Source organism: Teleopsis dalmanni, chromosome 1 (assembly GCF_002237135.1).
Source record: "Teleopsis dalmanni isolate 2A chromosome 1, ASM223713v2, whole genome shotgun sequence".
In the NCBI taxonomy this organism is placed as follows: Eukaryota; Metazoa; Arthropoda; class Insecta; order Diptera; family Diopsidae; genus Teleopsis; species Teleopsis dalmanni.
In genome coordinates, this window is record NC_051846.1 from 60769215 (window position 1) to 60794503 (window position 25289).

Genomic DNA, 25289 nt, shown 5'->3' on the forward strand with positions numbered 1-25289 from the left:
ATTATTTTACTGATGCAGCAAACAAATTTGGAGGGAATCACTTAATACAAAATCATTGAATTATTTTTGCACACAAATAAAACAAATTGAAAATAAAAATTAAGAGTAAATGAAATCACATAAATTAAAACTTTGATTTAGTTTTATTAAATTTATATACAAAATACTGTTTTTTTTTTGCTGATTATGTTGTTAACGGTAACAAGTTTATTTTCGTTGTTGTTGTTTTTTAAAGTAACGTCTCGCGGAACCAACACGTCCTCTTTCGAGCACAACAAAATGCACAATGCGACCGCAAAGAAAACTGGAAAATGTTTTCATACAACATGTCTTAAGCAGAGTTGCCAAGTTACAATGTATATGCCAAATTGACCGTACAAAAAACTACAATTTGAATTTTTAAAAATTATATGTTAATTCACGAAATAGCTCGAATGTTTTTTTAATAATATACATATTTTTAAAGGAAATACACTCGTTACTTAGATAGTTAGTGTACTTTCAAAATTAATGCTAAATCTGTATAAAAGCTGCATATATACACTTACTTCATTTTCGATTAATATATCAGTATTCAATCTGTCAAATTTCATTGCGCAATCAAATATTTTTAGTGTGATCTAAAATTTTTGTGGTTGTTTGTAAATAAACTAATCGAATTAAAATGTTCACATTAACATCTGATTGTCACATATGGAACCAAATCAAACTTTTTTATTTTTGAAATCATATAAAACAGCTGTTAATTTCAGAATAATCTTTCTACTATGTCAAAATATCTAGAGTGTTATAAATTAATGTCAATTGTTAAACATTAATCTTTGGAATCCAAATTTGGAATGATTAACCAACTTTTCTCCAACTGAATATCAGATGTAATGCACCAATGGTGAAAGAATGACAATATGTTATATGATTACACATACTAGTACGACAGTACCACATGAATTTAATAAAGGTTTTGTTTTCTGATTTAATATTGAAAAATTCCTTACTCCCGACCTCATTAGCGACTTCCAGCGTATCCTGAATGTCCTTAAGTATATAATATAAGGTACACACTTTACCAACCTATATCAAATTTTTTTGTTTTTCTCTGTTCATCGCTAGTTAGAATATATAACTTCTAATACTTTTTTCAGCTAGCATAAAGTTGAGTCAATCTGCCATCTATCTTGATCTTGGTGCCCGATATCGTTGAAATTGGGTCAATCTCTACACAATTTATTGTTATTTACACTTAGCATTTATGTAATTAACAAGAATTTCCAATTAAATGTTTACATGTGACAACTCAATTAAGTATGAAGTACAATTATGAAAGAAGAGCGATGTATTTATTAGGGATCTATTGGCGTAAATGCCTTCATTTATTTTTTTTTTTAACAATTGCTAAAATATAACTTGAAAATCCTGTTTTCTTAAAAATTTCGATTTGATGCTCATTCAAATGTCTTGACGCATCTTGAGTACAAGATTTTCCACCAGACATATCAAATTTTTTCTTTCCATAACTGCAAAAGTATCAATCTTATATAATTATTCAATTATAAAATGATAACTTAAAATGATTGAACACACTTATATTAGGCTTCCAGGGCGTTAAATTGTTATCTTAGCTTATTCCTAGATACTTTATTCTCACTTCTTTTTAAGTGATTTGCAATTTCTCTGTTCATACATCTAATTTTGAGTAAATCTCATAACATGCCAATATTTTCCGCCTACAAATCTTACAAAAGTCTTAAGACATACTGCCTTGAAACATTACGATGATGCCTCTGTTTAGAGCATCTTGGATATTCTGGGAGTAATTATTTATAGGTGAATTTTATATGTTAATTTAATTTAAGAAACTTTGCTCATAGCTTTTGTCATTAGGATCTTTTTGTGACCGAGAGTTGGTTATGTTTAACTTCGGAATGTTATGAGTCCGAACTTTCGAATTTAGATATGCAAATGTTCATTTGAAAATAAGATAAGGGAATCAAAATGGTTTTTACAAAAAGTGGTGATACATAAAACTAATATCTTAGAAAAAATTCTTAATACCCCCTTTTTATTAAAAGATATTATCATTAAATAAAATGAATTTCATTTCTATATTGAAATTCGCTTTCCAAAGTAATTCGCGGTTTTATTTACTGTGTTCTTTTATCAACACAAACGCACGTGGTTGCCACACTGCCATATTTCGAAACATTCTCTTATTTCAAATTATTATTTGAATGTGTGTGGTGTGTTGATATTTTTTGAATCGCTTATATATGAAAAATTCGAATAATTATAAATTAATTAAATCAATATTGTGTTATTCCGACGTATGTTTCTATGTGTCCATACTGGTTTGTCTATTGGGAAAATTTTAAAACTCAAAAAAATTGTTATTGTTATTGTTAAATGACGACAATTATATTTTTCATATCTATTGGTAAAGGAAGCAAGAAACAGGTAAATTCCATAATATCATATAAGCTACTGTAATATTTTGTTAATTTTCGTTGTGATCTGATTGTGTTTTAAGAAAACTCATATTAAAATCGAGACTTTTAGTTAATCATGAACTACAAACTTCAATCATTGAATAATTGCGAAGATTATGAGGAATACTCAAATTAGTCAGTGAGATGGATGGGACTCTATAGAAACCCCCAACCATCATAGACTACCATCAACCATGCACTAAGTCGGAAAAAGCTCAACATAAGAACTACAAACTAAAATGGTTTATTAGTTCCTTTCCATAAATATAATTTAAATGAAGATAATCAACAGCCAAATATAATATATATCAACATAAAGAAAGTACGAATATAGGTCAAAAAATATCAATTTAATACATGTCTGTTATGATAATATGCTAACCATAATGATCAACCGTTCCTGTCTATCTTATATCAGATATGTCAAAAATGTGAACCTCATACTGATCCATTTGTTTTGATGCCAAGGAGCCAAGGAAGACATAGGAGCTTAGACAGACTGAAAATTTTAAAATAGTTCAGTCGCGACTGTTACTTGAGTCAATTAATCTCTTGTTCTCTAGCTAGCGATAATGCAATATTTCGGAATCCATACTCGTCCTTAATGATTGCAATGATATGTCTTTATATTTTCACATTTACTATAATAATCTTGTATGGAATTGTTCTATCCATTTTACGATGTACAACAAGGAATAAAATAACCTTATAATCGATACCTCTTTTTATATATTTCTACTTGACCATAATACCTCTAGTGCTGTCTTATAATGCCATTCATATAAAATTAGGAGAAATTAGAGTCCATGTCGAATCTGTTGAATAATTTGTTAATAAAACTTTAAAGTACAATTTTTAATTGAATTCGTCAAAAAAAAATCTTTATTCTATTAAATATATTTTTTAGCTAAACATTTACACTCTATTGTAAAAATATAAAATAAATTTGCCCTAAATTGTAAATTAATTTTTCTCGAGTTTTACTGCTTTATTTGCTCTGACCTATTTAGATCCAAGTTGTCTAGTTTTGATTTAGAATCGTCACTGGATTTTTTATCACCATCAGAACTTTTAGTATTTTTAGGATATTTAAAAAGGCTTCTGTCACCTTTCAGTTTTACAGGCATCATTTCCATTTCATGTGTTTCAACTGGAAGTGCGCTTCTACGCTTCTCCACCCTAAGTCGCTGTTTCGGTACAACCACATAGGGCGTGTTACCACCAACTTCGAAATTATGCTCCAATCTATTAATATTAAGAGTAGATTTTGTCTCTTCTTGCACTTGTAAAAACGGTGAATCATGCATAGCGCCTAAGCCAACCCGCTGTTTAACTTCGTACATAGTCTCTTGTGCTACTTCACGTGCTTTATCGGCTCCTAGCTCTAACAGATGTATAAGGTCATCTTTTCTACTCATTTCATCTTTAATTCTGTCTCGAATTGGTCGTAAATGTTCGACCACAGCATCGGCAACTCGAAGTTTATATTTCCCTGTATCAATGGTTTTTGCCTCTTCTACAATATTCTTTATTGATTGCCCAGTTACCAATGAGTGTATGGCAATTATATTACTCACACCAGATCTTTTGTCTGGGTCGTAGGCAACATCCGAACAGAAATCAGTTACACTTTTCTTAATTTTCTCTACAATCACTTCTGGTTCATCTGTTAGATAGATAGTGGCTTTTGGATCTATATCGGATTTTGACATTTTTTTACTTGGATCTCGTAAGGAACGTATACGCGATGCCACTTTATTGTCGATCATAGCGTGACAATGTGGAAACGTCATGCCAAATTTGCCATTAAATATTTTGATAAAATGTTGTGCCAGTTGTATATGTTGAACTTGATCGGCTCCCACAGGAACATGTGTCGCTCTAATAATTTAAAAACTTTAATTTTTGCTAAACTTAATTCAAAATTTCATCTTACTTGTGCAGCATTATATCGGCGGCCTGCAGTACGGGATAAATAAACAGCCCAAGCGGTATGTCTTCAGTAGAACGTGCTTTTTCTTTGTACTGCGGTAAATGACCTAAACGTGCCATAGTAATCAAGCAACCTAGAATCCATGAGAGCTCCGTATGTTCTTTCACTGCAGATTGTACAAACACTTTGGAACGGTCAAAATCGATACCGCAAGCGATCATTGTAGCGGCTACTTGGAAAATGTTTTCCCGTAAATGTGTTGGAACCTAGCATATATGCATTTTCATATAATATATATATTTGAAATTAAATTATAAACATTACCTGAGGTAGAGTAATGGAATGCATGTCCACAATGCAGTATGTGACATCTTCACTGTTATTTTGCAATTCCAACCATTTTCTTACGACACCTAAGTAATTGCCTAAATGCAAGCCTCCAGTGGGTTGTATGCCTGAAAATATTTTCTTTGGGGGGTTAAGTACCTGCAAATTACAAATTTTATATATATAAAATAAATTTAATATTATAAATTATAATTATTTACTTACATCGGGTTCAGGAGTATATTTGTTGATAAAAGGTCCTGAACCAACATAACGCGGTGATGGATTAAAAACTCGTTGTGCGGCGGGGTAAGAGTGTTTACTTATTCCATTAAAACTCCTCAAGCAATTCACTAGGCTTTGCATAATTATTTTTAATTTTTATACAACATTTAATTCAATACTTTTTGAAAATATGCTCTTTTTACTAAATGCAAGCAAAACGTTTTATAATCCAAAATTAAAATGAAAAATTTCTATTATGTCAAAATCATATGTTGTAGATTTATCCGTAAATATCTCGCACAGCTGTTAGGAGTTGCACAAACACAAGCGCGCTTTTAGGCGTGCAACTAAATTTAGAGTTGCCAGCAGTGTAATACGTACTAAATAATTTACTTATTATAAATTATATGTCAAAGTTAATATACTTAAAAGTATACTTTTACAAAATTTAAATAAAATATTTTCGAGTAAAAATTTTACTTGTTTTATTTATACGTTTTTTGTTTTAATTAATATCATAGCTTACTCCAACAAAACTTTAAAAACCTTACGTTCTAGACCAATATGCGGTTGTCTACTAAATTAGAGACTAATAATTTATGTAGATTAATACATTTTTATTAAAAAGATATATAAAGATACATCCACACCAAAGCGAACGAACAAACTTTAGCAGGAACCTGCGAATGTTCGTTCGTTCGCATTGGTGTGGATACCTTGATATATAAGTACTTGCAAGATATTGTTAAATATATGTACAAAAAGAGTATATGCTAAGATGCGTACAACAATCTGAATTTGTCCATTTGTGTGTCCAAACCTCCAGTTATCTGCTAACTGGAACTTTGTTACTGACATAGCTCCATAACCATTATATGGTTATCGACGCATGCCCACGGTGTACTGCCTAATGACAATACTCGGACATGATGAAGATTAGTTACCAGAGAAACGCCAAAACAATATATATTTAACCCTACAGACTATAATCTATATGATGACATACTTTAACCCCATCCGGAAACTGATAAAAATAACTAAATAGGAATGTAAAATGAAAATAAAAAATACAGATAATTATAAATATAACTGAAAGAAATATAACTAAAAATATAGCCAAGCCTTCGAACGTCTGCAGTTTTTAACGAGATCAATTCGAAATTTTAGCGAGATTTAGCGAATATTCATTAAATGAAATTTTTAGAAATGTAAATTAGAAATTTAAAATTAAACACAAAATAAAAAAAATAACTTTTTAATGTGGGATTTAAGTTCTATAACTTACAGATCAAATATGGCGGAACGTTAAATAATGTAAAGAAAGGTTAGCAAAAAATAAGGTAAAGAGATGAGAAAAGAAAAAATGACAAAAGAACAATATAGTGTATGTCTTATAGAAAATCATGTTCATATTCAAATTCTATTAAAAACATGTACCACAAGTATATGGAAAGCAAACCTAAATCAATGAACATAACCACTCCATCTCGATAGAACGAATCCACAAATCGATTGAGTTTAGATAAGTATGTACAGTGGCATAAAGGTACAAATAGAAAACGCAACTAGAAGTAGAATTACAGTTTGGAACTCAATCTAGTTCCAAGTTATATGCAAACAGAGCTATACTCTGACTTCTGTTGGATTAAAACAGTCTTTAATGGATGAAGAAGTCGTTTCTTTCTTAGATATATCAAAGCAAGATGAATGTGAAAGTGTGTGAAAACGCAACTAGAAATAGAATTACAGTTTGGAACTTAATATAGTTCCAAGCTATATGCAAACAGAGCTATACTCTGGCTTCAGTTGAATTAAAACAGTCTTTAATGGATGAGGAAGTCATTTCTTTCTCAGATATATCAAAGCAAGATGAATGTAAAAGTGTGTGAAAACGCAACTAGAAATAGAATTACAGTTTAGAACTTAATATAGTTCCAAGCTATATGCAAACAGAGCTATACTCTGGCTTGAGTTGGATTAAAACAGTCTTTAATGGATGAAGAAGTCGTTCTTTCTTAGATATATCAAAGCAAGATGAATGTGAAAGTGTGTGAAAACGCAACTAGAAATAGAATTACAGTTTTGAGCTATACTATGACTTCAGTTGGATTAAAACAGTTTTTAATGGATGAAGAAGTCATATCTTCTTTAGATACATCAAAAGTCAAATGTTAAAGTGTGTGAAGCCTAAATAGCAATTGCTTACAAATCAGCTTGTATTTCATTAACAAGAAATATATGGGATGCTGTGTGAAGATGGTGTACTTTCGATATACGATCCTAGTATGTCTAAACCAGCATCTACGAATTTAAATATGTTTGAATATTATTATTTTATGTGTCACAAATCTAGTGCGTGGTGTGTGTTTTTTTCTCATTCTCATTCGAGATAAATAAAATGTCAACATATATATGTAATACTCGTTCCTACATATCTTGAATATTCCTACATCTTGAATGATGTATTAGTTAATTGATGTTTTAAAGTATGATTACGGTTATGACCTGTTGCGAGGAATAGCTAAGATCCGGGAAACTTTATAAACAAAAAAGTATGGCTGCAAAACCAGCGGAGATTGAGTATAATAAGTAGGCATTCGGATATTTTGGAATAATGATAATGATGACGGAACTAAGGAGTGTGAAAGTAAAAAATATGGGAGTATTAATTTACTCCGTACCAAGGAACTTTACCACCTCAGTGAAATTAAGCCATAAGTCAGTCTGCTGTAATTGTGTGGGTATCAGATGACTAGAATTGAATATATGGACGACAACACTAGGTCCACAATTGTCATTTAGGCATACAACAGGATATCGTAATAGTTTGTATATTCTCTCCAGTGTTTCTTTTTTCTCTTTCTCCACAAAGAGCTTGCGAAAGGCACCTTCTACATAGCAATATATTTTATCAGCAAAAGAGTTATATCTTTTTATGATTTTTGAACACTATATTGAACCAATATTAGATGTGATACTTTCTATACAAAGTACTTGACATTGAACACTGCTTGTCTAATCAATCGATTTTCAGTTATATGATTATCCAGTTATATGTGAAGTTAGGTTGGATGAGCAACTTTGTGCATAAAAAATTAACTCACCACAAATAATGATATAACGGATGATATCACAGTCCGTATTACAGACTGTAAGAAAGAATTTTGAAGCATTTATTCAAGTAGAAGTGAACTAATTTGAACGATGATAGTTCTGTCTAGTCAGAAAAGCGACCAATATATTTTAAATGTTTTTCTAGCCAATGTTGAGCACTAAGACATGAGGTAGAGTGCAGTTTCCTCTTTATCCACAGAGTTAAGTGGAGCTTGATAGGATACGAGTTCAATCCTTGATACCTGTAGTCTCAAAAATTATTTACGAATAATTAAATATAAGAAATAATTCCAAAACCAGTGCAGATGGCTATGTGGCAATACTCGAAACAGCTGTATAGTCAAAATACGTGCCTATTAAAACAATAGTTTCTATGAAGAAACATCATATCTGATGTTTCATTCTTTTGTCATAATTAAATTTAATAAAGTAATTTAATTTTTATAGAAACTTGTGAAACAGGATATGTTAGTACATTAGTAAATTGTTGTAAGTATTATAGATAATATAATTTAATTAGAGATAAATGGCATTAACAGATAACCTCTTAAAGACGAGTTTCCGAAGTACATTTAAATCGTTCTGGACTAATATGAAAGAGTAGGCGTTGTATTATAATAAGCAGAATTGTTACACAAATCTGCTTAATGTCTTAATTGAGGAATTTAAACATTTCCATTTTTATGTGAATTTAATTCCAATTTATTAATGTAATGTAATATTCGTTAATCACTTCCCACAAAAATCTTTTCAGAGCTTTTGTAGTTTTAACACTTTTTAATTGTCAGACAATGAGATATCGAGATGGCTTTAAAATCGTTTCAATTTTACGCAAGTTTATACACTGAAGCAAAAAATAAAAATAAAATAAAATAGATAATTTAATTAAAAGTTAATGGGTTTTCCAAAAGCGGCAGCAACGTTAGCTTCTCTCAATGCCTCTGCGCAAGTCTGAAATAAAATAAGAATAATTAAAATTAAATTTCAAAAAATTAATACTTAAATTATTATTAAACACACTTACCGGATGTGCATGACAAACTCGAGCAACATCTTCAGCGGCAGCACCATATTCCATAGCCAATACGGCTTCATTGATAAGTTCACCCGCAGACTAAAATTTTTGTAAAAGCGTTACTTTCGAACAAAACTTTAGTTTAATATATATTTTAAACACTTACGGGACCAATGATATGTGTGCCCAAAACTCTGTCAGTTTTTTTATCAGCTAAAACTTTCACAAAGCCATCGGTATCATTGTTGGTTTTTGCACGTGAATTAGCAAGGAATGGGAATTTGCCAACTTTATATTCAATGCCTTCTTGTTTTAGTGCTTCTTCTGATTTACCTACCCACGCTACTTCAGGGTGAGTATACACAACACTGGGTACGCAATTGTAGTCGATATGCACAGGCATACCATGCATTCCTTCCACACAAATAATACCTTCGTCTTCGGCTTTATGTGCTAACATAGGTCCATGTATACAATCACCAATAGCAAAAATGCTGGGTACTATTGTTTGGAATTGTCCGTTGACTGGTATACGACCTTTATCATCCTTTACAATGCCTACAGCTTCCAGGCCCAAACCTTCAGTGTATGGACGTCTTCCAATCGACACCAGCAGTGTGTCGCAAGCGATTTCCTCCTTCTCACCAGATTTAGCATTTTCAACAGATACGGTTACGCTATTACCACTTCGAGTAGCTCCCATAACTTTCGTACCAAGTTTAAATTGAAGACCTTGTTTGGTTAGAATTTTTTGGAAATTTTTGGCAACATCGGCATCAATGCCCACACCACCAATCGACGTCATAAATTCAACAGCTACAACTTCGGCACCTAAACGTGACCAAACTGAGCCCAATTCCAAACCAATGACACCAGCACCAATAACAACCATTTTTTTTGGTACTTGTGCAAGTTTTAAAGCACCAGTACTGGAAACAATTACTTCTTCGTCAATCTACGTGAAAACTTCCAATTGATATAAAACAATATTAGCACAATTTTATTTAATCTTACTTGTATTCCTGGGAACGGTGTAACTTCAGAACCAGTTGCAATCATAATATTTTTCGCTTTCACTGTCTCTACACTGCCGTCGGATTTTTTGACTTGCACTTCATTGGCACTGGTGATTGTGCCGACTCCTGTGAGCTGTGTAATTTTATTTTTTTTAAAAAGTTGTGCAATGCCGCCTGTAAGCGCTTTGACGGCAGTAGTTTTTTGTCCCATCAAATTTTCTAAATTCAAAGAAACACTTCCACAAACAATGCCACGTTTCTCTAAATCTCCAGAGTGCGCCATATGATAATAATGTGAATTATTTAATAATGCTTTTGATGGTATGCATCCAACATTTAGACAAGTGCCACCAAGTGTTGCTTCCTTTTCCACACTAACGGTCTGCAAAAATTAAATGCAAATTCAATTTAATTTATTTTTTTTTAATTTTATTAAATAAATACCTTCATGCCCATTTGGGAGGCTTTAATAGCGGCAACATAACCACCAGGGCCGGATCCAATCACTACCAAATCCGCTTCATGTGCTGTGGAATACGACCGACTGTTCAATGCACCGAGTATCGCACTGTTTGTACGTAATGGTGTCTACGTAAAGAAATTAGAAAATTAATAACAAATTTTAAGAGCATTTGTTATCGCTGTTTTGTGACGTCATACGTGATTTATCAGTTCGACAAGAAACATTGACATTAACAAATACAAGTCACCTGATAAAAAAATTACTGGTCACTGTAATTAGTTCAAACAATATACTAAACAAGTTAAACCACTTTATTTGAAACGGAATATGTGCACTTTATCCATTTTATGCATATTTTATCTGTATATAAACATATATGTATGCAAATAATAATATCGATTTTGATGATGTAAATTCTGTTCGTGTGTTATATTAGCAGCTTTTATTGTTTTGATATGCACTTTAGTTAGTGTTGAGTATTACCACTCATTGCGACACGACAACTATGTTTAATTAGTATCAGTTATTTCATATAACATCCTTGCTCAATTTCCGATATGAGGTTAAAATGATAATTGCATAACCAATAAAAACCACCGAAGATGATCACATAATTGCATTTGAAGTTATCAATTTAAAAAATGGATTATCTAGTTATTTATACACACTATCTCACCTGAATCGCAGCTGCAATAGCATTTCTTAAAGTGCACTGCATTTTATTATATTCGTTTTAAAAGGATTTGGAAAAAAATATTTCTACCAAACAACTTTTTTGGTCAAGCACGGCCGTCTTAAGAGACAAAAACTGACAGTTGACAGCTTCACTGTGTAAAAAACAGTGTAGGAAAAGACAAAAAACTGAACAATCCATTTAATAAATAATAAGTAAGAAAATATTTATTTTATTTTATATATTAATAACAAAAATATAATAAATAAATTGTATAAAATTTAGATAAGGGCCGTATTATATAGACAGTAAAGATACTGTCAAATGTGAAATCGTTGTTTTCAATGTGAATTTAAATATTGAGAGCGTAAATAGCCAGCATTTTATGATTTTTTATATAAAAATAATAAACATAGACTATAGAGTCTACAGCTCCAATAGTATACATATATTCATACATAGTTTAATTCTATTCGATTTATGATTTATACGAAATTCTTATTTATTTAAGTGAACAAGTGTACCAAGTATCAAAAGTTTGAGACACACAACTTCTGATAATTTTACTTTACAGCCAAAAATATCGAAAGATAAGGTCTTTTTATAGTAAAGTATTTCATAGAACTTGAAAATCATAACGATTTTTCTTTATATTGATTTTTCTTAAATCATTACTCCGCATATGTCCCCATAAGTTTTTTTAGTTATGATGGCTATTACATATAATTAGGTGTTTAGTAATTAGCAACACATATCATATATTCTATTGCAAATTAAAGAAAACGGATTATAATGAATGGAATTCGAAAACATTTTATTATATTAATTTTTAAAAAACAAAACAGAGAACTATTGTCGTTTAATCGCAATATTAAATAATTATTTTTGTTATAAATATGGATTATTAAATCTGCATTTTTTATTAATTAGAGTATTACTAAAAGCTAAATAATTTTCGTCAGACTAGTATACTTTTCAACACTCAATATCTTGAACTACCACCACCACCGCCACTACCAATACTGTTTATAATTTATTTGACAGGTCATAACTGACATTTCGCTTAGTCCAAGATGGCGATAGAGTTGAGTTTGTAAAGATTGCAGTTTCTGTCTGTGCTTCGTCTAATAAATAATGCGGACAGGCGTGATAATAATATAATTAGTAGCTTGTAAATGAGTTTAAATGTTTTTATATTTTTATTAAATGATTACTTTAAATAAAGTGATATTCTTTATGTAAAATAAATTTTACGTTATAGAGTTTACGCATATTTGCAAAATCGACACCAATATAAAGGCGAAAGTAAAACTTAAACGAGGCTATTCTCAAAAATCTTACAAAAAATTCGTTACCATGCATTACCTCGGGACTTAGTAGTTGTTTTTGTATTTAAACAAAATATATGTTATAGTTTCTAAAGTTACACATAAATTAAACTATTTAATTTAAGCAACGATACAATAAATTGCTCGAAATGATGAATAACTATAATAATATTTTAATGGGCGATCAGTTCCGAAAAATGGATTCGACATATTCGCCGAAGTCTTCGCCGCACGGTGGTCGCTCACCTGTGGTATCTCGACAAGATTCATCGGGCACATTAAAGACTACAATATCCTTGGGTAAAACGCCTACCATTATTCATACAGGACCTTTTTACTCAATGAGGGAACCACCTGGTATGTAAATACTTAATATTCATTAAGTTAGTTAATTTTGAATATTTTTTTTATAGATAAAGTAATTATTTTGTTAATTTAAAACAGTGTCCTTTAACGATTTTTGGAATATAAAACCATGTGGATTAATAAATTTTTTTTTGTAGTCCTATTTAAAAAAAATGTTAACTGAAATTTCCAGAATGTCTGTGAATTATTAAGAGGAAGAATAAATTAACCACGTTTTAGAAATTTAAAATATTTAATTTTCAAAAAATAACGAATGTTTTTGCAACAATATTTTTTTAATTATTAATATTAGTTTCACTTTCTTGATGATAGCAATGCTGAAATAGTATTACTATGGCAATTATATATGAAACAGTAAAAATAATTGTAGAAAAATAAAATCCTAATTGGAAAAAAGTTGGAGACAATTAGGTCTATAAAAAAACCTATCCAAATATGATTATAAAGTTATAATGTTATGATAATATAGGTATAAAGTCTGTCTTTGATTCAAGTGAATTTGAAATTCATAATTTGAAGTATATTGCTACTGTAAAAGCTCCACCAAACAGAAAGTTATAAATCTAGCACGGATGCCTTATAAGTTTTTACCTTGGTTTCTGTTGTTGTTGTTGTGGTAATTAGTGGAGTTCTATATAGAATATAGCATGAAAGGAATTACAAATAATTATATAGGGTTTAGGATATGGTTAGGTAAGGTAAAGAAAATATGATCTACTCTATATTACTTTCTTATTGGATACTTTTAAATATTTGTTGTTATAAATATCATATCATTAAAGGTAATGATAAGCGGCAATCAAGTCAGGAAATTCTGCAAATCATTTAATCACGTATATATTAAACAGCTGAATTAATTTAAAGATTCTCATTTGCCGATATATTTACCATATATTGTAGTGTATTAATTATTACCCCACTACTTAAGCCATTATGTACTGCAGAATAAAATTTTGTTTAATAAATACTATTATATATAATTCTCCAAAAAATATCTACTTTTTTCCTTTAATGTTTCTTAGCGATTTCGCGATTGAGTTCACATTTACCGTGTGAAAGGCTGATATTTTAAAACCAAATAAGTTGACTTTAAATTGTGTTAAACTGTTTAAAGTCAACTATTTTGTTGTTGAGTTTTCAAAAGACAATCTTTTATATAATGTATGTCTAACTTAATCTACTAATATGTAGAAGTTGCTGACAAATTAAAGAAGCTTATAAATCCTGTCTTATTTTTTAGTCTTATTTTTAAAACGAAAGCACAAAAAAAAACGAGACTAGTTTAAGGCTAAATTCAATTTTGTTTATAATAAATTATGAAAACAGTAACAAATCCTAACATTGCTCATTCATGGGTTCTAAGAATACATATTATTCATTGTTGATAATAAAAATTTATAACAATCAGCACATAACATAAGTCAGCGTTTCAAATGACAGAGTTCTCACCCTAGCACTGACAGTCTTCTATATATATCATAAAAAATAAATCTTACTTATAAACATTAATGCTGAGGAGTACTGCCAGTTTCCTAAAAAAAAGCATGGTCAGCAATAAAATGAAATTAACTTTGTTTTAGTTTTTTCATTAAATATCATATATATCGAGCTTGTTTCCTTAGCTTATCAGAAATAATTTTAATGATCATTCCATATATGAAATATATTTGTTGTTTTTATAAGGTCACGCAAAGGTTATTGCATTAGGCCTTAAGTGAAAATATTATAAAAATAATATAAAGAGCACAAGTATTGAAAAATAAATAATATTGAACACTGTTTGAATCAATGATTAGGTCAAAAGTATGAGATTAAAAATTAATGGTTAGATTAGGATAGTAGGATGAAAAATAAAAATGCGGTTAAAAACAAAACTTATTTATTATTTCTTATAACGAATATTTAAATCTCAGTATCTAATAATGTGTATTTTGTAGGAAAAGCGGAATTGACCGGTGATAAAGACTTAATGACCGAATATGGTCTACACCATACCTTAACTAAATTTAAGGATAAGAAAGTAAAAGAATCTTTAGCGTCATTTCTGCCAAATTTACCGGGAATTGCGGATTGTATGACAAATATTGTAAGTAAAATAAAATTATTTTTATTATAAAAATTAAATTATACATTAATTTTTTGTTTGTTTTTGTTTTAAACTAAAAGGAAAACAGCACATTGCGAAGTGTGATTGAGAAGCCTCCCATAGTGGGCAAGGAGCTGTTACCTCTGACGTCAGTGCAATTAGCTGGTTTTCGTTTACATCCGGGACCAGTAAGTAATTTGTAGTATATAAAGTTTTATCAATATCGCTTTAAGATTATAAATGCTAAAGTTTTCCTGCTTTAATTGTTGTACTTGTTGTAACCCAAAAGGGATCTGTAGAGCAGGAAACATGAATAGGTTGCAAGTCGTATGTGTGGAGGTATTTATAAACACATCCAGCCCTTTTTGTGTAATACATTTATTTGTTGCAACTAAGTATTAACAAACGAATTTTATAATTTAAATATGGGATAAGTTCTGTTTATTTATAGAATCCTGTAAGGTGAAAAAATAAATATTTTAAAACATAGTTTATAAGCCACGTTTGATCACTATTGGTCACATAATAATTGAAAATATTAGCTTTTTCCCGGAACTAAATTTTTTTTAACTTAATAATTTTAATTGAGATATTGAATATTATTTTCACTATTGTTTTATATGATGTACACTAATACCTTGATTTGCGTCGTTAATTGGATTCGACAAAATGCGACGCAAATCGAATCATATTTTTCCATATATTTAATTTCCAAAAATATTCTGAATATTATTATATTATATAATTATATTATATAAATATTATATTATATAAATATTAAATTATATAAATATTCTCAGAATATTTTTCTAAAATAGCGTTTGGCTCAGTGATATTTTTCTATAATTCTGATTTTCTATTCAAATGGATAGAAGAGATTCCATTTTTACAATTAATGGACTTCTATTTTTTATAACTTGTTTGGTTTGCAAATTTGTGACAGCTTTTTCATAGTCATTTATCTTGTCCGCATCACGATTACAAATTGTTCTTACAGTAGTTTTTTTTCCAAATTTAAAACGTTTTAAAATGTCTAACTTTTGTTCTAAGGAAACTTTTTTTTCACTTTTGACACTTTTTTGTACTTTATAACCAAAAATTTACCGTTCCACTTGACCACACAAATGTAAACTGAAACCTTTTAACTAAAAATTTAATACATGTAAATTCTCTTTTAAAAAATGTGATCTACAAGAAATAAAAATGGAATCCCCTCTGTATGCATGTACTAAGAAACGACGGAAATGGAAACACTGCCGACGCAATCCGAAGTCAATATTTATTTTCTTTTCGTTTTATATGATGAATTAGCGTAAGATTCTTCATATATTGTCTAAGTTAGGTTAAATTATGACGGTCATCATAGGGGTCCATTTAGACCTACTAACCTATATAAATGATCAATTGTGTATATTTTTATTATATCATAAATAATAATTTTTAATATATATTACATGCAAATTCTGCGTTACTATAAAAATTGCATTTAAACATTATTGTTTTTATTACTAAAATATATAAACACAAAAACTAATTTATACGTTTAGTCAGTGTGAACACCACTTTACGTTAAAACTCTTTAAATCAGTTTAAACAAATTTAATTTCGTCGTTATAGAGATAGTTTAAGGTTACGTATATATTGACATATTATTGTTACATTAAATATGTATTTTCTATAAAAATATAATATATTAATTAATATCTTATTTTAATTTAAAGTTCAGTATATATAAACGATATTATTTTATTTCAGCTGCCTGAACAATATCGTGCTTTAAATTCAACACCTGCGAGAAAACATAAAAATAAACACAAAAAGCATAAACACAAAGATGGAGCTGTGCCACAAGAAACTTCTTTAATGGGTTTGTTGCTAAAAATATAAAAATTTCCACCTCCTGCAATCATATGTAATAATTAATATTCTTTCTTTTAATAGATTCATCGGGCCTTGAACCTTATGAGAAAAAGCATAAAAAACAAAAACGTCATGAAGACGATAAAGAACGTAAAAAGCGTAAAAAAGAGAAAAAACGTAAAAAGAAAAGCCATAGTCCTGAGCCACCTTCATCGATGAGTGGAGCATCACTTGTTGGTTCTATGCCTACAACACAATTACAAATGCAACAACAACAACAATTAGCCTCTGCACCAACGTTACAACATCCACAAATGATGCCAACAACACCAATGTTAGGTGGGGTCGGTTTGAGCTCTGTTATGGGCGGTGCAATGCCAACCGGTGGTCCTGGCAGCAGTTCAGGCCCCGGTGGCTTGATGATGTCACAGCAAACGCCTTTATTTTAGTCTTTTAAAGCATGTCAAAATTGAAACTAAAATGCAAAGCAACTACAACTCAGTAATTCCCGTTTTGATTTGCAATTATTAATATTATTATTATAATTATTATTTTAATAATTTAGTCAAATTAAGTTTTAATTTAGTTAATAAGTACAGCGAAAGTCTTAATTTATATTTATTTTTAAAATTAATTTTTGTGTTTCTAGGTCTAAATAGTTCTTCCACAATTTTATTAATATTTGTACTAAATTTTAGGTCTGAATTTTTTGAAAATAGGCATATTAATTTAAAAATATTTAAATGATCAACAAGAATTTTCTTTTGTCATATTGAACAGTTTGTTTCCATGAAATGTGTACACATCTCCTAAAATATTGTAAAATTAGTTTATTTGCATTTGTATATTTTCCCCCTTAAATTTTAGTTATTCTCATTTAGTTTAAAATATGTGTATTTATATTAGTATAGAAGTTTATGTTTGTTTTTTGAAATTAATATAAAATATAAACTTTTTATAGCATAGTAAATAAAACAAGCAATTTTGCATAAACAATATTAAATTATATACGAGTATATATTATTTTTGCTGTTTAACAATCTTAAAATGACTTACTCTTAGGGTGCTAGCAATTAATATGGTAAATTGAAAACGGAATTAGTTAAGTTTAGTATATGGATTATGTTTACGATAAGAAAATTTACATAAATTGAATGTTAATGTTTATTAGGTAATGCAATTATATAATTTAAAACCCTACCTATAAAACGCTGAAAATAATGAGAGAAAACTCGTTCAATAGGTATACCGAAGAAAAAAACGTGTATTACCTTAGTGAAAATATATGGTATTATTTTTATCGTCTGGCTTGTGTAAGAAAACAGTTAAAATAACATTTTTTTAATTTCCTAATAAGCAATCTAAAATAAGTATTTGTGTTAATTATATTTATGGTATATTTTACACAAACTTGCTTTATTGTATATCTAACCATGATATATTCGTTTTTGTTGAATTTAATATGAATCACTGTTTTATATTCTTGTACACCACATAAGGTTTTAGTAGAAAGCTCAAATCGATGATATAAAAGTAAAAGTTGATGCATTTATCGTATGTTAATATGCTTTTATAATTTTTAGTTCTTGGTACATAAAATCTTGAAAAGGGTTCTATAGGGTTCCTTTATAAAATCAGCATCTAAGAACATTAGATGATACATAAAACAATAGAAGCCAACACGATCGAACGGCACTGGGTTGCCAGTGAAAATGTGTAGTTCCTGGACATAAGCCCGGATACTCTTGAAATCAAGAAGCACAACCAATATGAAGTGTTATCGAAAATAAGACGACACATAAAATGAACAAGAGAAGCCAACACGAGCATATAACTACTTTTCTGCCTTTGAATGAGAAGTTCCTGGACGTAAGCCGAAGTGTATTGAAATCAAGAAACACAAGGTGTTTCTGTCGAAAAAAGTTCTGCTTTCTTCAATCATTCATATGGCGTTATAGTAAATAAAAACATTCCTGCTTGTTGCATATTTTGATTAATTTCTTCATATCATGAATATAACGACTCCTGCCGCGACAGTGATATCAGCAGTGAATTTGACTGTTGGCAGTCGATATGGATATTTCGACACTCATATCAATGCACTATCCTTACGCAATTACTGTTCTCTAACAATTAAGCTCTCCATATGCCCTCTCCTGATATTAAAGGGATAAAAGACGTTTCTTTTATACAACAAGAACTGTTCTTGCCAAATTTAGGTCAGTATATAACCATGTGCTGAACAGTTACTTGTCACGAATAAATGTATCCAATCACAATATGTGTTTCCAGCTACAGGTATACTCGACATGATGTCGCGTATCTGTTTCTATGCTTAAATACGTAGATAAATTTGAGTGCTATTATGGCTCGCTTAGGTAGACATGTTTAGACTTAACATCTCTACCTATTTCGTGATGGTTTCTCTTACTTTACTCCCTATCACAAAAATCACAAGACACATGTCGTGCAATATATTCTATTTATATAGCTTTTTAAAAGTACTGATTATATATTCTAGTTCTACATATTCTAGATATATATCACAGATAGAGCAAAAAATAGAGTTAATAACAGTATATTTTATTTTTAATTTTAGATATCCCATCTGATTTGAAACTACTACACATCACATATCTCAGAGAGGTTGTGTTTAGAATGATAAGTCTTCCAATAAATTGGAAAAACATCAAAAGGAAAAACATCAAGAAAAATTTTTTTTTGTAAATATTGGTTGATTTTATGATATATATATAGTTTTTTGGTTGACACTGTTAAGTATTTTACCTGGTGACCAATACAAAATTGCTTGTAATAAAATAAACTTGAAGATTTCTTATAAAATCGAGGAATTGAGTCGAACTAATTTAAACATATCGATATCTGTACCAGAAATTTCTCCATTTTTTGAAACTCCGTTATAGCAATTTGCATTATGAATCGATCATATAACTGATTTATCCATATCCTTAAATTTGTATGTATGTAAGGTCTCATAGAATATAACTTTTAATATTTTGCACAACTTGGATTAAAATTATACCAATATATGTTATGAAGTTATTAATATAAAATTATTGTAAAAAGTTATAGTCACACGCGTAGCCACATATCGGAACTTGGAACTTGTTGTTCTAAATAATGATAGAAAATCAAGTTTTAAAAAAATGTTCGCGCAGGAAATTTTGATATGATTCCCTGTCCGTATAATAGAAAACTCTGTCCAATCAGAGTGTCTCTCCAATAAGGGTGTCCGCTAAGAGAGTTTTCATTCTATCATCATTGTCACTTTAGATAGAATTATTTTGATTTGTCTGGTTAAAAAAATGTGTGGTAATGATAATAAAAAAAGATTAATATCTTTGCTATGTATTATAATATAATCAGTAGCATTTATATAGCAAATGCAGCCTGCTACAAATAAGGTTTCCACTGTATCAATATTGTCAATATATGGTAGTTAGGGTTGCTTTGATTATTCAGTTATAAAAATTAAATTATAGTTTATTATAATATATTTAATACTAGGTACATACTAGTTTCAAAGAAGAAGAGACTTACTTAGGGGTTATGACATTGTTCACTGTTTTGATCTACAGGAGTAGAAACGAGTACAATTATTTTAGTTTTAAGTGATTAAGAATTAAAACAAATTTAGATGATCTTTTAAAAATCGGGAATGACCCATACACCTTAATTGGCATGCACCCTCTGTAATCGAATTTAAGGATTGTCATGTGGTGTCGCTACGGATCTTTGGTTTCGGCATATTATGTTGCAGTCACGTCACTGCAATTATTGTTGCTTTCAATGCAAAAAGAAAATTTGACACTGAGAGTTCACTTCATTTTGCATTGAAAGCAACAATAATCGCCGTAACGTGACTGCAATTATAATATGCCACTTAGATCTATGCATAATCTCGGCTAATAATTTAACGATCTAGTGTAACAGTAATTATGTATTTATATAATTATAAAAAATTTTCTAAATTAAGTTAAAAAATAATTAATTGAAAAAAATAACAGACAGTAGTCTACCAATAATAAAATATTTATTTATAGGTGTTGTTTAAATATTCAACTCTGTTTAGAAGCAGACGAGACTTTCAGTCACATTTTCTTTGACTACTTAGCCTTGATCTGGGTCAGGAGTAGGTCACTGGGTCGAAAACTACTCTTCCCTTTGACATTAGGAGCTACTCAACGGCTAACATACTGGTTTTCATTCGGAAGGCGGAATGTTTATATATATATATATATTATATATATACTTATATACTTATATATAAAATAAAGATAAGTAACAAAAGTACTAATGAAAAATAAAATTGAATTAAAAAATTTATTTAATAAATAATTTTTTATACGTAGAAAACAAATTTTCTTTCTGTAAGCAGAGCTTTTTTGCTGAGTGTATTTATTTATATATATGAATGTATATAATTATATATATTTAAATATATATAATTATATATATAATAATATTTATATATATAAATATATATATATATAAATATTTATATATATATAATAATATTTATATATATAAATATATATATATATAAATATTTATATATATATATTTCTATACATACATATGTAAACAATTTATTGTTGTTACAACACCAGATTAAGAGTAATGTTTAAATATGTATGTATGTTTCAAACATATGAATAATGAACGTCATCAAAATATTACCTAAATAGTCGTTTGTTTGTTAATATTGTATATATTCAAATGTTTATTTATATATAAACTTCCCGGCCGTTGACATTAAGATTTCACAATTTGTACGAATATATGTATGTATGTGCGCTTATTGGGTATAGAAGCACTGCAGTCCAAGAAATGTGTTTTATTTTTGCAAAAGTTCTTTAAACTAATAAATAATTTCAAATAAATATACACTTTAGTTATATTTCTCTCATTAATCTTTCGTTACTAAAATAATTCTGTATTGATTTATTTACTTTAAAAAGATTTCCTAAACAATTAAACAAACATTGCCTTCAATTTTAAATTGCAAATCAAAACAAAGTCAACAATTGCAAGGTCAAATAGCTCAGCTGATTGCATACAACTCACACACACGCACATACACACACATACGCAAAACGCGTATTGTGCATTGAAATACGCGCTCATATAATTTGACAGTTGGTTGTCATTCAAAGAGTAACATAGTTTGCTCTCGTCATTCATAGAAAACGAAGACAAAGCAAAAAGTAAAACCAATGTTACTTCTCGCACGCATAATCAAATCGCAGCAACAATGGAGCATAATACCAGTGATTCAAATGCTGAAAAATGGAATTGTATTAAAATATACGAGCAGAAATTTTGAAAATTCATGTGCCTATAGCAGCAGCAGAAGCAGCGACACCACCAAAAGCAGCAGCGACAACTGGACGGGCAATAGAAAGTTTAGTGTTTTGAAGGGGAGCGATTTCGATTTGAGGTAATTTATAAACAGTAATTTCGTAATCGTTTCGCATTTTGTTGATAGAAGTGTGAGCATGAGAAAATCAATAAACACAATACAAACATTTTCCACAAACGGTTCGGTGACGCTAATCGCAGCACGTTAATGAAACTCGCTCGTTAATTTATTAAAATAATTAATGAAATTTATTTAATTCATTATCGCATTACATTTAATTGTAATTTTAGTTGTGCGCCAGCGGAAAGACCGAATTTAAGTGCTGACTTAAATAAAATGTTTCGACAAAGTGCAGTGAATTTGTTGGAGCAGCCAAAAGACAAGGTGACCCAATGGCTGGATTCTTTTGATGCCGTCATAACCGATTGTGATGGTGAGTTATTTTATATAAAAAACAAGTGCAGTTTTAAATGGAAAATGTGTTTTTTGAGTTTTATATTGCATAATGCCAATTAAAAGTGGTGCCTATACAATTTTCCTTATACATGCATACGAACATACATGTAGATATGTATGTATGTAGAAAATAGTGTATGTTGGGAAATGACCACAATTTATTGAAATGTCATGTTCACGGTCAAGGTTGATAATTAATTGCTGTAACAGAAATAAAGTGACAACGATTTCAAACAAATTTCATACATGTGCAAAAAATAAAATGCTGACATGTGCGGTTTTAATACACTGTGGCCCTATCATTCTATATTCAAAAATACAGGGTTCATAAAATACTGTGTGTGCATTTTCACCTATTATATTTGAGCCAAAAACATAGAAATATAAAGACATGTAATTTGCCTCTGTTAAAAAAATCATGAATTCTGAAAAGGTACACGCAATGGGAAAAACATGTCTGTTCAAACGTATAAACAATCGAACTTATTATTTTATGTATGATCAATGCTATTTTGTTAGTGAAGTCAGCAATCAAACCAATAGCGAACATGTTGTATTTTGCTTGGACAAAATCATATAGAAAAAACTCTAATATCAGAGCAAATGCACACATAGCTTCTAGCTCATGCGTATGTAAGTTTCTTGGTAAATTTTTTCTACTCTTCTTTTTATTGCACACTTACTAAATATATATGTGCATGGGTAGGTGAGACAATATTTTTGAATGTGATGCTTGGATTTTGTTTGTGTGCTTTTTTTTTCTTAAAATATATGACTGGCTTCGTGTGCATGAAATGCACAAGTCTTCCAAATTATTTAAAATTTGATTTTTGCTGAAATTTTATACTAGCTTCATACTAAAATATGATGTTTGCCTATGACATGATGCGAAAACACCGGAGTAGCGCAACCACAGTTGTTATTAGTGTAAATGCTCTTAATATATTTGGCTGTCCAGACTCGGCTATGCCATACAGTAACACTAGTTTCATGAAGAATATTCATAAACACCATATTATACAATAATTGATTATGCTTTATATATTAAGTTTTTGTTATTATATTCTTATATTAAATACAATAGAATTATTAACTAAATTTTATTACTTAAATTATATAGAATATAAATCTTATAGATAAATCTTAGATAACTAATTATACATTAACTTAAATTAACTAGAACTATTAACTATATTTAATTGCATATTACTTATAACTATTTAAAATAAAATTACTTATATAAGGGTGAATATTATTTATTGTTAATTTTTCTAATCATTCATAAATATTATTAGACTAATATTTTTACATAAATATAAATTTTTACAATTTTTATAATTTACTTTTAAATTTTGCATTATCTTGGCTACTTTTTAGTAGCCACTTTGAGTTCTTATATAATAGAACTTTTATTAAGAAGTCCAACAAACTTTCGCGATGGCTACCGCACATCGGCTCCTCAAACCAATTTTCGCTTTGTACATTTTTTTTAATTTCTTCTTTTATACTATTTATTATAATTTTTTTAATGCCATTTACATAATAATACTTTTCAAATATTTTTTTAAAAATTTCAAAACGCACATTTTATAGAGATCGTCAGAAAGATTTTTTAGTAAAAGGTGATCACCTTTTACTTTCTTTTTCAAAACAGAATACCATTTAAATGGTATTAAAGAAATCTTAGCAAACACTATAAAAAAAAGAAATAAAAAAGTTTATAACAATAATTGATTTAAGGATCCGATTTACGGGTGCCACAATGAAATTTTGTTAAAAAACTTTTCAATAAAAGTGCTAAATCAAACTGGGTACTTAAAAAAAATAGTGTAAAATTTAACAAAAAATTAAAGAAATTGTAAATATTTGAACTTCTGTGTAAAACATTAACTTAATTATATTAATTAATACTTTCAATAAGTTATATCAAATTAATAAGTAATTTTTATTTTTAATAACTTTATGATATCTTCAATGCTATTTAAATGGCAGTACTGAGGGTTTTTTAAACCTAAAAAGTTGTTAATATAGTGCAAAATTTACAAGCATATTAAAAACAATTGCAAAAATTTGACTTTTAATAAAAAATATACTATTTATAAATGTTTAGAAAAATTAGCAATGAAACAAAAATATTCACCCTAAATAAATAAACTCATTTTAAACAGTTATAAGTAATATGCAATTAAATATAGTTAATAGTTCTAGTTAATTTAAGTTAATGTATAATTAGTTATCTAAGATTTATCTATAAGATTTATATTCTATGTAATTTAAGTAATAAAATTTAGTTAATAATTCTATTGTATTTAATATAAGAATATAATAATAAAAACTTAATATATAAAGCATAATCAATTATTGTATAATATGGTGTTTATGAATATTCTTCATGAAACTAGTGTTACTGTATGGCATAGCCGAGTCTGGACAGCCAAATATATTAAGAGCATTTACACTAATAACAACTGTGGTTGCGCTACTCCGGTGTTTTCGCATTATGTCATAGGCAAACATCATATTTTAGTATGAAGCTAGTATAAAATTTCAGCAAAAATCAA

At 29.1% G+C, this 25289-nt stretch overlaps 4 protein-coding genes across 4 annotated transcripts; 2 read left to right on the top strand and 2 right to left on the bottom strand.

Annotated features, from left to right (window-relative positions):
• Positions 1–3391: 3391 nt before the first annotated feature.
• On the bottom strand, positions 3392–5414 carry LOC119670632 (tryptophan--tRNA ligase, mitochondrial-like). Its single transcript, XM_038080967.1, has 4 exons — positions 4969–5414; positions 4741–4902; positions 4420–4682; positions 3392–4364 (listed from the first exon to the last, which is right to left on the bottom strand). The coding sequence occupies exons 1-4, from the start codon at positions 5107–5109 to the stop codon at positions 3464–3466; spliced, it is 1467 nt and encodes a 488-aa protein (XP_037936895.1). The 5' UTR covers positions 5110–5414; the 3' UTR covers positions 3392–3463.
• Positions 5415–8760: 3346 nt separating this feature from the next.
• Positions 8761–11392, bottom strand: LOC119668171 (dihydrolipoyl dehydrogenase, mitochondrial-like). Its single transcript, XM_038077607.1, has 6 exons — positions 11253–11392; positions 10558–10701; positions 10112–10495; positions 9264–10052; positions 9107–9196; positions 8761–9033 (listed from the first exon to the last, which is right to left on the bottom strand). The coding sequence occupies exons 1-6, from the start codon at positions 11292–11294 to the stop codon at positions 8968–8970; spliced, it is 1515 nt and encodes a 504-aa protein (XP_037933535.1). The 5' UTR covers positions 11295–11392; the 3' UTR covers positions 8761–8967.
• A 916-nt stretch (positions 11393–12308) lies between these two features.
• On the top strand, positions 12309–17482 carry LOC119670203 (mediator of RNA polymerase II transcription subunit 19-like). Its single transcript, XM_038080366.1, has 6 exons — positions 12309–12420; positions 12511–12934; positions 14881–15029; positions 15110–15217; positions 16785–16896; positions 16971–17482. Exons 2-6 carry the CDS (start codon positions 12727–12729, stop codon positions 17336–17338), a joined length of 945 nt encoding a protein of 314 aa, XP_037936294.1. The 5' UTR covers positions 12309–12420; positions 12511–12726; the 3' UTR covers positions 17339–17482.
• A 4309-nt stretch (positions 17483–21791) lies between these two features.
• LOC119670204 lies at positions 21792–22788 on the top strand. The gene is made up of 2 exons (XM_038080367.1): positions 21792–22350; positions 22563–22788. Exons 1-2 carry the CDS (start codon positions 22127–22129, stop codon positions 22786–22788), a joined length of 450 nt encoding a protein of 149 aa, XP_037936295.1. The 5' UTR covers positions 21792–22126.
• The last annotated feature ends 2501 nt before the right edge of the window (positions 22789–25289 follow it).

Excerpts from the sequence above, each read along its gene's own strand:
- LOC119668171 (XM_038077607.1), bottom strand. The coding sequence starts at position 11,294 with ATGCAGTGCACTTTAAGAAATGCTATTGCAGCTGCGATTCAG. Across the intron at positions 10,053-10,111 it reads CACCGTTCCCAGGAATACAA|ATTGACGAAGAAGTAATTGT; the intron begins GTAAGATTAAAT and ends GTTTTCACGTAG. Across the intron at positions 9,034-9,106 it reads GAGTTTGTCATGCACATCCG|ACTTGCGCAGAGGCATTGAG; the intron begins GTAAGTGTGTTT and ends ATTTTATTTCAG.
- LOC119670632 (XM_038080967.1), bottom strand. The coding sequence starts at position 5,109 with ATGCAAAGCCTAGTGAATTGCTTGAGGAGTTTTAATGGAATAAGTAAA. Across the intron at positions 4,903-4,968 it reads AATATACTCCTGAACCCGAT|GTACTTAACCCCCCAAAGAA; the intron begins GTAAGTAAATAA and ends TGTAATTTGCAG. Across the intron at positions 4,683-4,740 it reads ATTCCATTACTCTACCTCAG|GTTCCAACACATTTACGGGA; the intron begins GTAATGTTTATA and ends CATATATGCTAG.
- LOC119670203 (XM_038080366.1), top strand. The coding sequence starts at position 12,727 with ATGATGAATAACTATAATAATATTTTAATGGGCGATCAGTTCCGAAAA. Across the intron at positions 12,935-14,880 it reads CTCAATGAGGGAACCACCTG|GAAAAGCGGAATTGACCGGT; the intron begins GTATGTAAATAC and ends TGTATTTTGTAG. Across the intron at positions 16,897-16,970 it reads ACAAGAAACTTCTTTAATGG|ATTCATCGGGCCTTGAACCT; the intron begins GTTTGTTGCTAA and ends TTCTTTTAATAG.
- LOC119670204 (XM_038080367.1), top strand. The coding sequence starts at position 22,127 with ATGTTACTTCTCGCACGCATAATCAAATCGCAGCAACAATGGAGCATA. Across the intron at positions 22,351-22,562 it reads GGGAGCGATTTCGATTTGAG|TTGTGCGCCAGCGGAAAGAC; the intron begins GTAATTTATAAA and ends TTGTAATTTTAG.